Genomic DNA, 15,242 nt, shown 5'->3' with positions numbered 1-15,242 from the left:
ACAGGCATGGGTTCAGGGAGAATGAGGGTACCAGGCTCTTATTGCCTCCTCCAACTGTGAGGTCCTCTGGCTTCTACTTGATGATCACATAGCTTTGTGGGTGAAGTTCGTGTTTTCAATATCCCCCTCCCAAGCCAGATGTGTTTCCTTGCTTTGCCACCTGTGTCCTGTGAATATTATATTTCCGTGTCTGTCTCGGCCACGAACAAGACTCTCAGTTATAAAATATACTTAATCACAGTGATAGAGGCATTTGCAAATTACACGCGTCTACGGTATTTTAATTAAGTACTAATTGTTTCGCCATGTAATTAATTCACTTTCTACTTGGCATATGTATTGTAATTACAACTGACTCATTACCCCCAAACATGTGGTTCGGCTTCAAAAACATCAAGGAAAGGGCAACGCCTTAATGGCTTGTAGTTCCCAGTTTAGCAACCAGCATAATGAAATGCTGCTCAACAGCTCTATTTCCCTTTTGCACGAGCAGCTGCCAGGAACTCAGCTTGAATTTCCCTGAGAGGTACCTTAAGGTTTTTTTTTCATCATGAGGAAACTGAGGCCTAGAGAAGTTAAGGGCCTTGTCTAATAATCACTCAGTTTGTTGGTGACAGAGCTGATCCCTGACCCTGGGGGGCTGCAGAGCCACCCCCTCTTTTGTGTGCCTGGGGGAAAGGAATTTTGGGTTGATCTTGCAGAGGAAATGGACTCTGAGGGTAAAGACCCTTCTCCTCTCCAGCTCTCCTCAGCTTCTTCTGGTTGGCTCTTTCCTGAAGCCATACCTAAGAGTTCTTTAAAACTTCAACTGGCCCACTAAGTTAGGGCTAATCTTCCCAGTAGGTGGCCCATGAAGAGATGGACACGTGGAAACTCAGGCTGGCTGTAAGTTGACATCCTTTCTAACCCATATTCTTTAAAACTTTGTCCAACATTTGCTTGGAATGCAGGTCAAATGCCACCAGGGGAAAGGGTGCTGAAGGGGACCTGGTACACGGTCCTATTTCATGGTCCTATTTCATCTCTGCCTCCAAGCTTGCAGAGCCCAGCCAGCAACTCACTAGGTACATTCCCCTTCAAAGGGGGATCCAGCAGCTTATCAAGTTTTCTTTCCAACTACAGACAATAATCTCCGTGATGGGGGTTCAGATTAATTCGGTTTTCTTTGTCTCATTGCATTTCCAGGGATATTTCTCTGCTCTTTGTAGACTGTTTGTAGACTGTTGCCCTGTTCTCAGCTTGCAGAACAGAAGAGAGGACTTAACCATAGCCCATTTCTGGGCTGCCTGGTTAACATTTGCCAACTGCAGACCCATGTCTTAGGGTGTTTAACTTTTATTAACATTTCAACAGGGGTGAGGATAGGGTCATCTTGCCATTATTAGATCATATGTAATAAACTTATCCAAAAGACACAGGTTGGCAGTATAAGCAGAAGAGAAGGAAGAGGCTAAAAGCGAGGGAGAAAGTATAAAAATGGGAGGCAGGAAAATGTCAAGGATCCTTGTGCAGCTATAGGTCAGAGAGACTTAGAGGAGGAGAAGGCTGGCCAGTCCCCATGGAGGAGCTCTGCCATTGATGAGGATGTGACCCATGGTTATTTGGGTGTTTGGGGTGATAAACTTAAGGGGCTCCTGGGCTTTGGCCCTTCTCATGAATCTTTATGTTTTACTCACCTGAATACCGAATCTTAAAGCCCTTCCGATTATAGGCATGGTCAGACGACCAGCGCAGGTACACAGAGTTGCTTGTGCTGGTGACAATCAGGGGAGCTGAGTAATTCCCACTGAGGGCTTTCAGCAGAGGACTTTGTCCTGAGGGACCTGGGATAAGAGTGTAGGACACAGGATTACACACTGTCAAAGACATTAGACTGGAACCCTTTCCTGTACACACCTCCAATTTCCCCTCCTTAAGTGAAGTCACGAAGGCTGGGAATGGTGGGCTGACTTGGTCAGACTCAGCACACGCCTTTGTCCTTCCACTCCTCTCTCTGCACCCACACGCACCGCTCTAGGTGCTCGTTCCTTCTGAGCCCTAAAGCGGTGCTCCATGAAGTGACTGCCAACCCACAGGAGTTGGTGGTTGAGATGAAATCTATCTGCCATGTTGAGTCTTCCCGAAGTCAAACAAACAGTTAGTTAATGGAAGAGTTGGTTTCAACCTGGGAACTTCTTCCACCTTGCCACCCTGCTTCTCTTGTGCATACTAAAAACAGTTAGTACCTTCCATATAGGAAAATGTTTATTAATGAATATATAACAATAAAGCTAGAAGAAAACATCAGGTCTTAATGTCATAAATAACGGAGCTCCCCAACATTCCTTTCCAAGGCTCTTCCAGAAAGGCCTCCCTCTTCTTTTTTCCTACCTTTAATGCCTGGGAGTGCATCCTGAGGGGGTTGGTTCAGGGGAGGCGGAATCTAAAACTCGACAATCCAAAACACAGGATTTATCAACCTGGAAAAAGCCCTGGGTGATGGTTCTAATATGCTGTTGAGGCAGCTCTTAGAAGCTTGGCAAAAGTAACAGACTCCATGAAACAAAGCAGAGCCATCAGAATGGCTGTGACAAACTATGAAGGAAGTGATCAAGAAGCTCAGGGAAGGGGCATGCTAGGATAGGTCTGCCATGTGAGACCAGAACGCCCACTAGCTGCCCATGTCCCTCAGGACATGCCAGTTCCAAAAGCGACAAGGAACACACTGGTGAGAGGTGAGAGCCAGCATCACCAACAAGCTGAGAAATGGCTGTCCTCAACTGATGGGAGATGTCACCACAGAACCTGGCTTCCGAGTACTGATGGGGATGAGAAGACATTAGAATATAGAGGCCAGATGGAAGCACCTAGCAGTCAGAAGGGAGGTTGGCATAATTACCAAAATATACAGCAAGGGTGGAACGGCAGCTGGGAGGGCCTGACCTGCAGGATCTATGGAGATGGCTCACAGAACAATGTACTCCTAACGGCAAGATGGATGGGCAGCCAAAAAATATGAATATAGGAACAAAACAGGTCAGAATATATAACCAAAAGGGTGAGGAAAGCTAACGCCAGTGGAAAGTTACAATCCCTTGCCCAATGTGGACATAATCCAGGTTTCATTTCTTACTCCAAAACACTTTGGCTGAACGAGAGGCTGGGTGCCCGTGAAAAAGGACCCTACAAAACAACATCAATTGTATAGCAGTGGTTCCTGCAATCCTTCCTGCAGAAGGCCTACCACTATTTACTCAGCTAGCTGAATATTGGAGAAAAAGGAATGTCCAGATAGTTCGAAGTCTTTTGGATAGAGTGTGAATTGATGCTGATATCTGGGGACCCAAAGCACTATCATGGCTCCTTTATTAGAACGGGGCTGTCTGAGGGCTGGGATTGGTAGTAAATGGAGTCCCGGCCCATGTCCCCCTCCCAGTACAAACTTAACCCAGCAGTTAAGCTACCAGAGTTGAGGTACCAGATGTAGTCTGTTCATTAGAGCAGATTAACACAGCCTCAGTTACATGGGATGTAGTTACTGATCAAGCACTGCTTTCTTTGCCATACTGGTCAGAAGAGAGGAACATAAGCAATTTTCATTCACATGAGATGGATGAGAGTATACATTTATGGTTTTGCCTCAGAGCTATGTTAATTCTGCTCTCTGCCATTATAGACTATGGAGAGATGTAGGCCATCTGGACATTCTATAGCATAGAACACACTGGTTCTCTATATTGATGACATTGTATTAATTGTATCTGAAGAGCCAGAAGGGACAATTAGTGCAGATGCTTTTGCAAGACACATATACTCTAGACGGTAAGAGAGCAATCCTACAGAGATTCAGGTGACATTTTTAGGGTCCAGGGGTCTGGGGCATGCTGAGACATTTCCTTCAAATTAAAGAGCAAGTTCTTGCACCTTTTTCCTCCTACGACCAAGAAGGAAGCATGATGTTTGTGGACTCCCTAGGGGGTACTCGTATGACCCATTCATTGGTTGACATTCAGAGTGCTAGCTCTGGGTGGGAGTTAGAGGAAGAAAGAGTTCTGTACGGGCCCAGGCTGCAGTAAGAGCAGCCCTGCTGCTTGGGCCATACTACCCATTAGCTTCCATGGTATTGGGGTTTCTGTGGTAAGGAAGACATGTGGAGCCTCTGGAAAGCTCTAATTGGTAGGTTGAAGCATAGACCCCTGTGGTTCCTAAGCAGAAGGGAATGATACAGAGTATGACTTACCATCAAAGATCTCAAACTCATCATACTGCTTCTCACTGAGAAAGTACTCCACTGTGAGGGAGATGTTATATTCGGGCTCTACTCTCACCAGCCAAGAGCAGGTCTGGAACTGGGGATAGCTTCCTGGGTAGCTTTGACTCAGGATCACACCTGTGGAGTCTGTCAGAAGCTCATTCGTTGGGCAGTGCACTTGGAGAAAGAGAGAGAAATACCAGGTACATGGGATGGAGAAGGAACTAGGCCCCAAACCTGTGCTTTTCTGTGGTACAAAAGACAACCATTGGAAAGTCAGTATTTGCGCATTCAAAAAGACCCCAACCCCAACATTCATCATACTCCTCCAGGGCAGGAAGTGACTTCAGATTCTGTGTCAATGTCACCATATTGCTGAGACTCAGGCCTGGCCAGTTGGAGCAAATCAAGGAGTTTCTGGAGCCGAATGCAGGCTAAAGTTCATTTTTTTGGGGGCTGGTTTTTTTTGGTGATGGGCGGATCTGCTCAACTGAAATAAACAGTTACTGAATTTCTCAATTCAGTATTGGGGCAGCCTAATTCTGGGGCTTGTGGCTTCTCTCTTCTCCACTAGGAATCCACATTGCAGATTCTCTCCACTCCTGCTTTTCAAGAGGTGGGGGAGAATCTGACCTGTTCCTCCATAGACTGTTAAATATTTGTTGGGAGCAATAGTGTTAGAAGCAGTAGTTGGGCCAGTAACAATAAAAATAGCCATCGCTGAACAGTTACGACGTGCCAGGCATAGTTCTAAAGTGTTACATCATTAACTAAGAGCTACATGATTAACGCACTTAATTCCTCACAATAAGCTTATGGCATAAGCAATATCATCATCCTTAGTTGACAGATGAGAAAACTGAGACACAGGACAGGTAGATATCTTGCCCCAGGTCAGACGCCTCCTGAGAAGAGAGTACTGTTTTTGGTCTTAGTTGGGATACACTGGTGAAGCGAAGTCATCTTCTGCCAAGGAAGGCATCACCCTGGAGTGAAGACAGCTGTGGTCTCTCAGTTCCCTGGTTCCGCACACAGGACCTCGAGCTCATTTACCGTCCAGTAGGGAAAGGTGGGTGTGTTGCGACCACCCCTATCCCGAGGTCCCAGAACACCTTCCTTCGAATAATCAGTACGTCACTTCCAGGGAATGTCAGTTAGAAAAATGGAAGACAGAAATGAACGTGGCCACTAGGGCTAATTCCCAGGCTTGGATGTAGGAGCAGGGCAGAGAACCTATCTAGAGCAATCCTGCACTCATTCATGCAAACAAATATTCACCATGTGACCTTGTCCTTCCTGGCCAGGGACTGGGAATGTAGAGAGGGCTGTTTGGGGGGAACTCCAGACCCATGAAGGCATGGCTCAGTGCAATTACCTTCGCATATTGGGGGTGGGCCTTCAAACTGCAGGTAAGTTCCAAGCTTGCAGGTCAGGATTTCATTCCCTACCAAGGTAAAGCCAGGGAGACACCTGTAGCGTACGATGTCACCTGTCAAAGAGAGACCAACATGGGGATTCCCCAGAGAGGCCTGGGCAGGGCTGGTTAGTACCCCTTAGCCCAGCAAACCCACTTCCAGGCGAGACGATTAGTGGCAGGTTGTGTTCTGTTCAGATTTAAATAATGAGCTCCACTCCAATCCAATGACCCAGACAACTGCTGCTCCCCTTTTATAGACCAGCTTTGCTGAGCCTAAGAACGTTTTCCCATTCCAGGAACTTTTTATCATGTCTTGCATGGGTTTATTTCTCAAAAACATACTGACTTGAATCACAGAAGAAGGCGACTTTCCTAGCTCCTCTGCCCAGTTATGGCAAGAAGGAAGAGTGAGTGTAGCTGGCATAATACCAACCCTCTTGCACTGGGCCTATCGTTTCTCTCCTCCATGGATGGGAGGGAGAGGTGAGCCCCGCTGGCTAGCCCCTACCTCTACCTGGCCCCTCCTGGCCAGCCCCCTGCTGCTGGCTTGGGATGTGGTACCTATGTTGAATTCTTCATTCTCTGTGACGACTTCAGCATTGGGGAGGATGGTGGGAGGAGGGCATTTGGTGAGTGGATAAGCTGAAAAGACAAAAACAGGTAAGTCAGTTTGAGAACATCCTTCTTGGGGCATGTAGTTAGTCATTCATTGCTCAGTGCTTCACTTTCTGACTCTTCATTCATTTACAGAGCAGATATTAATGAGTATTTATCTGTACACAGAGCAAGTTTAACCAAGGACTACTTTGCTTATCTGCTGTCATCCTTGTTTATTAATGCAAAAACCAGGAACCATATATTAAGACTAACAATAAAGGAGAGAGAATCTAAGAAGGCAGTGACAGTCACCAGCAGTGAAGAGAAGGGGAGACACAATTTTACTGAGCACCTACTATGTGTCAGGCACTTTCACACGCTGCCACCTTGAATTCTCACAATAGCTGATCCCCCTGCGAGGTGTTCTTCCTGCACTTATGAGGAAGCTGAGATTCAGAAGGGTTCAGTTACTTCCCGACCACACAGGAAGTAAGTGGCACAGACAGGCTCTCAAATCCCGTATTGTTTGCACTACTCGGCATCTAAATATTGTGTGTGGCCTGTGTGAGTGCCCGCTGAACTCAGCTTGTTTACCTCCTGACTTTCGCCTAAACACTTCTGGTTTCAGTGGATTTTCTAAACTGGAAATCATCCTCTGGGCAGAGACTAAATTGCGTGTGGATGGTGTGAGGGAAATTTTTGTGTGGACTCATAACTTGGTTTTCATTCATTACCTGGCACGTGGCTAAGTGCTACATAAGTGTGAGCTGTGCTTGCTGTCATTATTATTATCATTTTCAAAGTCCCCTCAATCCCTGCTATGTTTTTTTAAAAATAGCATTCTTCCTTTAAAAAATGACAAATATAATACACTGTCATTAAAGAAAATATGATATTTTCTAAGAAAACAGCAGCAGGAAAATAAAACTCATCCATAGCCCTCTTAGAAATAACCACTAACACTCTCCTGTAAGTTCTTAGAGTATTTATTCTCTGCACATATAAATGTTTTCTCTCACAAAAGTTGCATCATGTTTTATATTTTTTGTTGATTCTTGTGTACTTACTGTTATATTGCAAGAATTTCTCCATGCAATTAAATTTCTTCAAAAACATGATTAAAATGACTATAGGATATAATTATACAATCTACTATAATTTATATAACAAACACGATATTGTTAACTACTTAGGTTTCTAAAGTTTTGCTATGTAAAATAAAGCAGCATTGAACATCCTACTATTTATACATCTTTCATGACGGTCTTTTCTTTTTTTAAATGAGGAATGATTAAAGTGTATGAACTTTTAAAAGTATAGGCATCTCCTACTGAATGTCAGTAATCCATTCCTGGAAATCAGACATTCTCTGTAAAGATGCTAAGTAGGAGCCTACTTCCAATTATTTTGAATGGGAAAAAAATTATAATGTATAACCCAAAAAGTTTTTAAAACAATAAAATACATACATATATATATATATATATATATATACACACACACATATATATATAAATGCATATATGTATATGTGTATTTGTATGTGTGTGTATATATATACATACATATATGTGTATACATTTACACACACACACACACAGGGTGCCAAAAAATGTATACAGATTTTAAGAAAGGAAGAAAGTGTATTAAAATTACACTGATGGTAACCACTTTGAGCACCTCTTGTAATTGCAGAAGTCGAACGTGACCTGTGTTCATCTTTCGTTATCGGTATATTTTGAGTATTACAATTTTAATACCGTCTTTTCCTTTCTTAAAATGTGTATACATTTTTTTGGCACCCTCTGTATATATGCAACAAACCTTCATGCTAGGAATCATATACTGCAAACACCACTTCACGATCACCCAACAATTAATACAGTTGTAACAAAACAGCAGTTCTACGCACTGTAACACACACACTTTGCAAACTGTACCAGAACCAAGAGCACCATGTGAACCTATTCGGCTGGAGACACTGCAAAGCCATAGGCAGAAACAAGGGCTACAGAGGAAAGACAATGGGATGGTGCGCAGGACAGTTATAGGTGGTAGAGTACAGCTCACAGAGAACATGGTCTGTGATAACTGGCAGAGCCAGCCGCATCTGGGACACACATTCCAGGTAGTTACAAGGGATTGTACCATTTTACTGACTGTAGTTGGAATGTAACTCAGGACGTTGTCTGCATATAGTTTTATTTAAACTGTTGTATTATGTTTAGAGGATTTAACTTTAATTTTTTTCTACAAACGTGCCAGGAGAAAAACATATTGAAAGATACGTAAGCTTTATGAAGTATGGATATTAAAACCAAGAGGCACCCTTGGGGTAACCAAGCAGGTTTAACTTTAACATAAACCAGGGAGAACCATGACTGCATTGGATGCATGCTTCCATTTTTCTGTTCAGGAAAATTGCTTCAAAAGACACCAGCAACAGAGCATCAGTTTCTCCAACATTGGGCACTATCCTTCTTCTTCCCCCACTCCTTTTAAAAATTTTATTAAATTTATTGGAGTGACATTGTTTAATAAAATTATATAGGTTTCAAGTGTATAATTCTATAATACATCATCTATATATTGCATTGTGTGTTCACCACCCAAAGTCAAATCTCCTTCTGTCACCATATAGTTGACTCTCTTTCCCTCCGGTAATCACCATATTTTTGTCTCTGTCTCTGAGTTTTCGTTGGTTTGTTTGTCTTGTTCGTTTGTTGCTTTCATTTTTATTTCCCTCATATGAGTGAAATCATGTGGCTCTTGACTTTTTCCGTCTGACTTATTTCGCATGTTGTCACAAATGGCAGTATTTCATCTTTTCTTATGGCTGAGTAGTATTCCTTTGTATATACGTATCACATCTTTGTTATCCAATCATCTGTTGAAGGACACTTTGGTTGTTTCCATGTCTTGGCCACTGTGCCTAATGCTGCAACGCTGAATATAGGGGTACGTATATCTTCATGAATAAATGTTTTCAAATTTTTCTGGTAGAACCCAGAAGAAGGACTGCTGGGTCACATGGTAACTGTATTTTTAATTTTTTGAGGACTCTCCATACTGTTTTCCATAGTGACTGCAACAATTCACATTCCCATCAGCAGTGTATGAGGCTTGTTTTTTCTCCACAGCCTCTCCATAACTTGTTATTACTTGTCTTGTTGATAATAGTCATTCTAACAGGAGAGAGGTGGTATTTCACTGTGGTTTTGATTTGCATTTTCCTAATAGCTAGTGAAGTTTAGAATCTTTTCATATATCTGTTGGTAATTTGTATGTCTTCTTGGGAGACAGTGTCTCTCGGGAGAAGTGTCTGTTAGGTCCTTTGCCTATTTTTTAATTGGATTGTTTGTTTTTTTGTTGTTGAGTTGTATGAGTCCCTTATATATTTTGGATATTAACCCCTTATCGGAGGCGCTGTTTACAAATATATTCTCCCATTCGTTTGGTTGCCTTTTAGTTTTGTGGATGGCTTCTTTTGTTGTGCAGAAGCTTTTTAGTTTGATATAGTCCCATTCATTCATTTATTTTTGCTTTTACTTCTCTTGGCTTTGAGGTCAAATTCATAAAATTCTCTCTAAGACCAAGGTCTATAAGTTTAGTACTTAAGTTTTCGTCGATATTTTATTGTATCAAGTCTTATATTTAGGTCTTTGATCAATTTTGAGTTAATTTTTGTGTATGGTGAGATATAGCAGTTTAGTTTCACTTTTTTTTTTTTTTTAACGTGTGGCTTTCCAATTTTCCCCACACCATTTATTGAAGAGGCTTTCTTTTCTCTACTGTATATTTTTTACTCCTTTGTCGAAATTATTTGCCTGTACATATGTGGGTTTATTTCTGGGATCTTAATTGTGTTCCATTGTCTATGTGTCTGTTTTTCTGTCAATACCATGCTATTTTGGTTATTGTTGTTTTGTAGTATATTTTGAAGTCAGGGAGTGTGATACCTCCCACTTTGTTCTTTTTTCTCAAACATTCGACAAGATACAACATCTATTATGATTAAAACACTCAGTAAAATGTGTATAGAAGGAAAGTACCTTAACATAATAAAGGCCATATACGACAAACCCTCAGCTAACATATCGTACTCAATGGTGACAAACAAAGTTCTTTCTCTAAGATCAAGAATGAGACAAAGATGCCCACTCTCAACACTGTTATTTAATATAACCCTGGAAGTCCTCGCCAGAGCAATCAGGCAAGAGAAAGACATGAAAAGTTTCCAAATTGGGAATAAAAAAGTAAAATTGTCAAAGTTTTTGCAAATGACATGATCCTTTATATAGAAAAGTCTAAACACTCCAACAAAAAACTATAAGAAACAATCAACCAATACAGTAAAGTTTCAGGATACAAAATCAATGTATAAAAATCCATTGTGTTCCCTATACACTAACAATAAAATTTCAGAAAAAAAAAGAAAAAATAACTCCTTTTGCATTTGCAACAAAAAGCATAAAATACCTAGGAATAAACTTAACAAAGGGTATGAAGGAACCTATACACTGAACACGGTAAGACAGTCTTAAAAGAAACTGAAGTAGACACAAAGAAATGGAACGATATTCCATGTTCATGGATTGGAAGAATCAACATAGTTAAAATAGCCATATTACCCAAAGCAATATACAGATTTAATGCAATCCCCATCAAAATTGCTATCATTTTTCTTTCATCTTATTCATTTAATGATCATTTATTGAAAATTACTCTAAGTCAGGCACTGTGTTAGCTGCTGAGGATGGAAGAGGAACTGGACATAGTCTTGCCCTCACTAAATTTAGAGCCCATTGGGGGACACAGTCATCAATCTTAATCTATGTCAACTTGATAAACAATCAAAAGAACAGAATTTCTTTTCTTTTAGTTGGCATTTGTTAACCAGTTAGGTTAAACATTTTTCATATGTTAATGAATATCTGCATTTCCTTTTAAAACTCTATTCATGTCCTTTGCTCCTATTTTTCTTACAAATTTGAAGGACTCTATGTATATTTAAGATTGGGGAGAGAGGATGGATCTTGAGATTATAATGCTAAGTGAAATAAGTCAGATTGAAAAAGCAGAGAACCACATGATTTCACTAAACAACAAAAGAACAAGACAAACAAACGAGAAACAAAAACTCATAGACACAGACATTAGATGAGGGTAAAGGGGATCAAATATATGGTGATGGAAGGAGAACTGACTCTGGGTGGTGAACACACAATGTGATTTATAGATGATGTAATACAGAATTGTACACCTGAAATCTATGTAACTTTACTAACAATTGTCACCCCAATAAACTTTAAAAAAAAGACTGACTTTTGCCTCTTAAATATATCCAATTTCTCATTTGTTTATATTTACTTATGGCACTCTTGATTTGTAGAATTATTACATTTTTATTTAGTCTATTTTCTTTTCTTTTTTTAATTAAAGTTTATTGGGGTGACATTTTCAATGATTTGCTTTATAGAGCTATTTAAAAATTTGATACCTTCCATTCTCAGCCTCATGTTTACCTTTAAAACATACCTTCTAAAAACTCCAAAGACATATTTAACTTTTCCAGAAAAAAAATCAATAAAATGAAATCTCCACCTAAATACAGCCTGGATATTTTATATTTTGTGGTTACTAGTTTAATCAGGTGATTTCCCATTATATTTTAAAAGTTACACTTTAAAAAAATTATAAATTTTGCTCAGTGAGAAAGCTGGTGAAATACTGAAAAGCAATAAAACAAAAACTCCCCAAATCCCACTACCTGGGCATAACCAGTTAGCATTTTGGTGTAAAACCTTTAATCTTTTATAGACAACCTCCCTTCCCCCAAACACACACTGGATCTACCACGTTATTGCTGCAGAACTCCAGGGCAGGAGACTTTTAAGACTCCTCTGTTTCATTTTGTCCCTATCCTCCTTACTCCCCTTGGGGGTGAGGTACTGGTACAGCTGAGCCAGACTCGAGTATGTTAACATGCTAATTAGTGGGGAGGGCTCACTGCTTTACATCAGGTAGCAGTCAGTTCAACAATAACCAGTGCAGACCAGTGTAAGAAAGAATATTGTATTTAGACTCTTTCTGGATATGTTTTCTCATGCTGATGGCTGTGCTGGATTGGCCTCTCATTTGAAGCTTTTAAAGCCAAATTAATTTAGGGGAAAAAAAGTGTGATTCACTTCACACGGTTCAGTTCCATTCACCAGATGACTCAGGGCTCTGCATTTGGGTTTGCGGTCCAAGCCCAGATAATATTAAAATGGGTTTTTTTTTTTTGGTTCCTTTTATCTCTCTCAAGAACCTCACAAGGTGGGATGGATGCAGTCTAGGTTAGTAGTCCAGAATTACTACATCCTTTGGTTATACCATCATCTGAACTCCCAAAATCAATTGCTTTTGTTTACGTTATAATACAAAATAAACATTTTCATTAATCAATGAATTGTGTTCTATGTGAATGTTTTTTTTCACTTTATTTATTTTGACATTCAATATTATTTTATATTAATTTTAGGTGTACAGAATAGTGGTTGGACATTTACGTAATTTAAGAAGTGATCCCCTTACTAGTCTAGTACCCAGTTGGCACTATACATGGTTATTACCATATCATTGATTATATTTTCTATGCTTTACTTTACATCTCCTTGACTATTTTGTAACTGTCAATTTGTACCTTTTAATCCCTTCACCTTTTTCACCCTAACCCCCAGTCCCGTCCCATCTATCACCCTGATACATCTAGCATCTTCCCATCTGACACCATACATAGTTATTACAATACTATTGAGTATATTCCTTATGTTATACACTACGTCCTCATAACTACTGTGTAACAACCAATTTGTACTTCTGTCTCCCCATTTTGGCTGCCTCCATGTGTTTGTTTCTATGTATTAGGTAGATCTGCTATGTCTCCTAGTGTTAGTAGAGTGGCCTTATGTAGGGTGTCCTGTGGGACCCAGTGTTGCAGTCTACCTGGTCACCTGAGTTGGGTGCTCCAGGTGTGCCCCTTGTATGGGTTATGTGTGCCCTCCTCTTGTAGTTGAGCCTTGGTTGCTGTGTGCATGTCAGTGGGAGTGATTCACCATTGGGCTGATTCGTCCTGAAGACTTGCCATGATTACAGTGGAAGAGCTGTGGTGCAAGGGCTGACCCTACAGAGCAGAGTTTGCTTTAGCAGGGCTCTGGTGCCTGCCCAGTCTGCCTTTTCGGTGTATCATCCTTGGAAGCAGCCGTGTGATGCTCTGTCTTGGGTCTGAAGCTGGCCACTGGGCATGCCACCCTGGGGCCTCCTGCAAGGGAATATGCTGCAGGCCAAGTTTAGCCTCAGCCTTTGCCCTGCCTTGCCACAAAGCAATCTGCAGGTGGCTGGCACTGTGCTGGGCTTGGAGGTGTCTTGAGAGGCCAATCTGTAAACTGAGGCCGGCTGTTGCTAGTGCTGGGCTTAAATCTGCTCAGCCAGAGGTAGGAGACATGCCAAAGCCAGATGATGCTTGTCTGGGTTTTGTGAACCTTTGAGAGATTTCAGGAAAGTCCACAGCATGAGCTAAGACTGGTTGTATAGATAAGCCACTGGAAGCAGTTTGGGTGTGCCCAAAAGTTGGGTGGGGTGTGGTCTCAGGGAATCACTAGGGCAGGGTGGATGAAAGGTGACAACCAGTTTGATGAAGATTTACATATTGGAACTCTTATTTTTCTGACTATCAAAGTCAATAATCCAATATCTATTGATCATTGATTCCCAATGAAACACAAGAATATTCCCTTTCTCCTATCCTTCTAACAACTTGGGCATTTGTTAATATAAAATTATTATTTTTAACCTTTTAAGAATTACTGTATTTGCATTCTGTTTTGAATCTATATTTTCAATTATTATTAGACTTAAATCTGTGATTAGGTAGTCAATGCTTCCCATTTTTATCTTGTCTTTTATGTATTTTCTTTATATTGAGTTAGTCACTCATCCCTCAGGCAGTTACATCCTTGAGAAACAATTCAAATTGAGAGTATAGGTGACACTAATTTTAAGCTCTTGGATATCGGCAAATGACTGTCTCTTGCCTTCACATGTGAAGTTCCCAACTAGCTTTTCCTTAAACATCTATAAAAATGCTTCCTTTATTTTCTGGACTCAAATACCAAAAATAATTAGTCTGAGAACTTTTGCTTTTGGCTCCTTGTAGCTAACTTTTTCAGCCTGGATTCTAGTAGATTTTCTCTACCCTTCATCCTTATAATTTGAAAATTTGTCAGGCTTTAAAAAAAAAAGTCTCCTGGTATACAGTAAGTTCTTTTATTCTATATGCAGAGGATTTTTTTCTTTTTTCTTTTTCACAATATGTCTTTTGTTTACGCACAGGTTTTTCTTCATTTCATAAGAAAGTTCTATTTCAACCTTCTGGTTCTTTTCTCCATAAATGGCTTTTCTCAGTACGTTTGTTCTTTCTTCACTGGATCTCTTTATTAACCATCTTCTCCCCCATCATTTTCAAGTCTGCCCTTTTCTGTCTTTGTCTTGAGTTTTTCAGGCTTGTCCTTCACATCTCTGGATTGCTTTTCTATGGTATTGGTTCTGCTCTTTGCTGTTTCTTATGCCAATTTAAATTGGGGCACTGCATTTTCTTTCAATCCTTTTAAAATTATTTTGAGCAATCACAAAGCTATAAGAAAAGATGGAAGTATAGTACAACAAACTTTTTTCATGAACCAGTTGAAAGTAAGTTGCCAACATAATACCCCATAACCACAGAATATTTTAGTGTGTGTCTCCTATAAGCAAGCACATTCTCCCACATAACTACAACACACATCCATCAAAAGCAGGAAATTAACACTCATGGGCTGCTACCATCTTATCCTCACATTCCATTCAAGTTTTACCACTTGTCCCAATAAAGTCCTTAATAGCAAAAGGATCCAGTTCAGAATCATATGTTGCATTTCATTGTCATGTGTCTTTAGTCTCGTTTAGTCTGGAACAGTT

At 40.5% G+C, this 15,242-nt stretch overlaps 1 protein-coding gene across 1 annotated transcript in view; it reads right to left on the bottom strand.

Annotated features, from left to right (window-relative positions):
- The window catches only part of CSMD2 (CUB and Sushi multiple domains 2), a 579,318-nt gene that overhangs the window by 61,811 nt on the left and 502,265 nt on the right, over positions 1–15,242 (bottom strand). Inside the window, 4 exon segments of the mRNA XM_081055778.1 lie at positions 1,677–1,823; positions 4,220–4,408; positions 5,607–5,720; positions 6,210–6,290. Coding sequence (XP_080911904.1) covers positions 1,677–1,823; positions 4,220–4,408; positions 5,607–5,720; positions 6,210–6,290 — 531 coding nt within the window.

The sequence above is a fragment of the Rhinolophus hipposideros genome (assembly GCF_964194185.1).
Source record: "Rhinolophus hipposideros genome assembly, chromosome: 8".
NCBI classification, from domain to species: domain Eukaryota; kingdom Metazoa; phylum Chordata; class Mammalia; order Chiroptera; family Rhinolophidae; genus Rhinolophus; species Rhinolophus hipposideros.
Note: the sequence above shows the minus strand (reverse complement) of the source record. Positions and strands in the feature narration are given on the sequence as shown.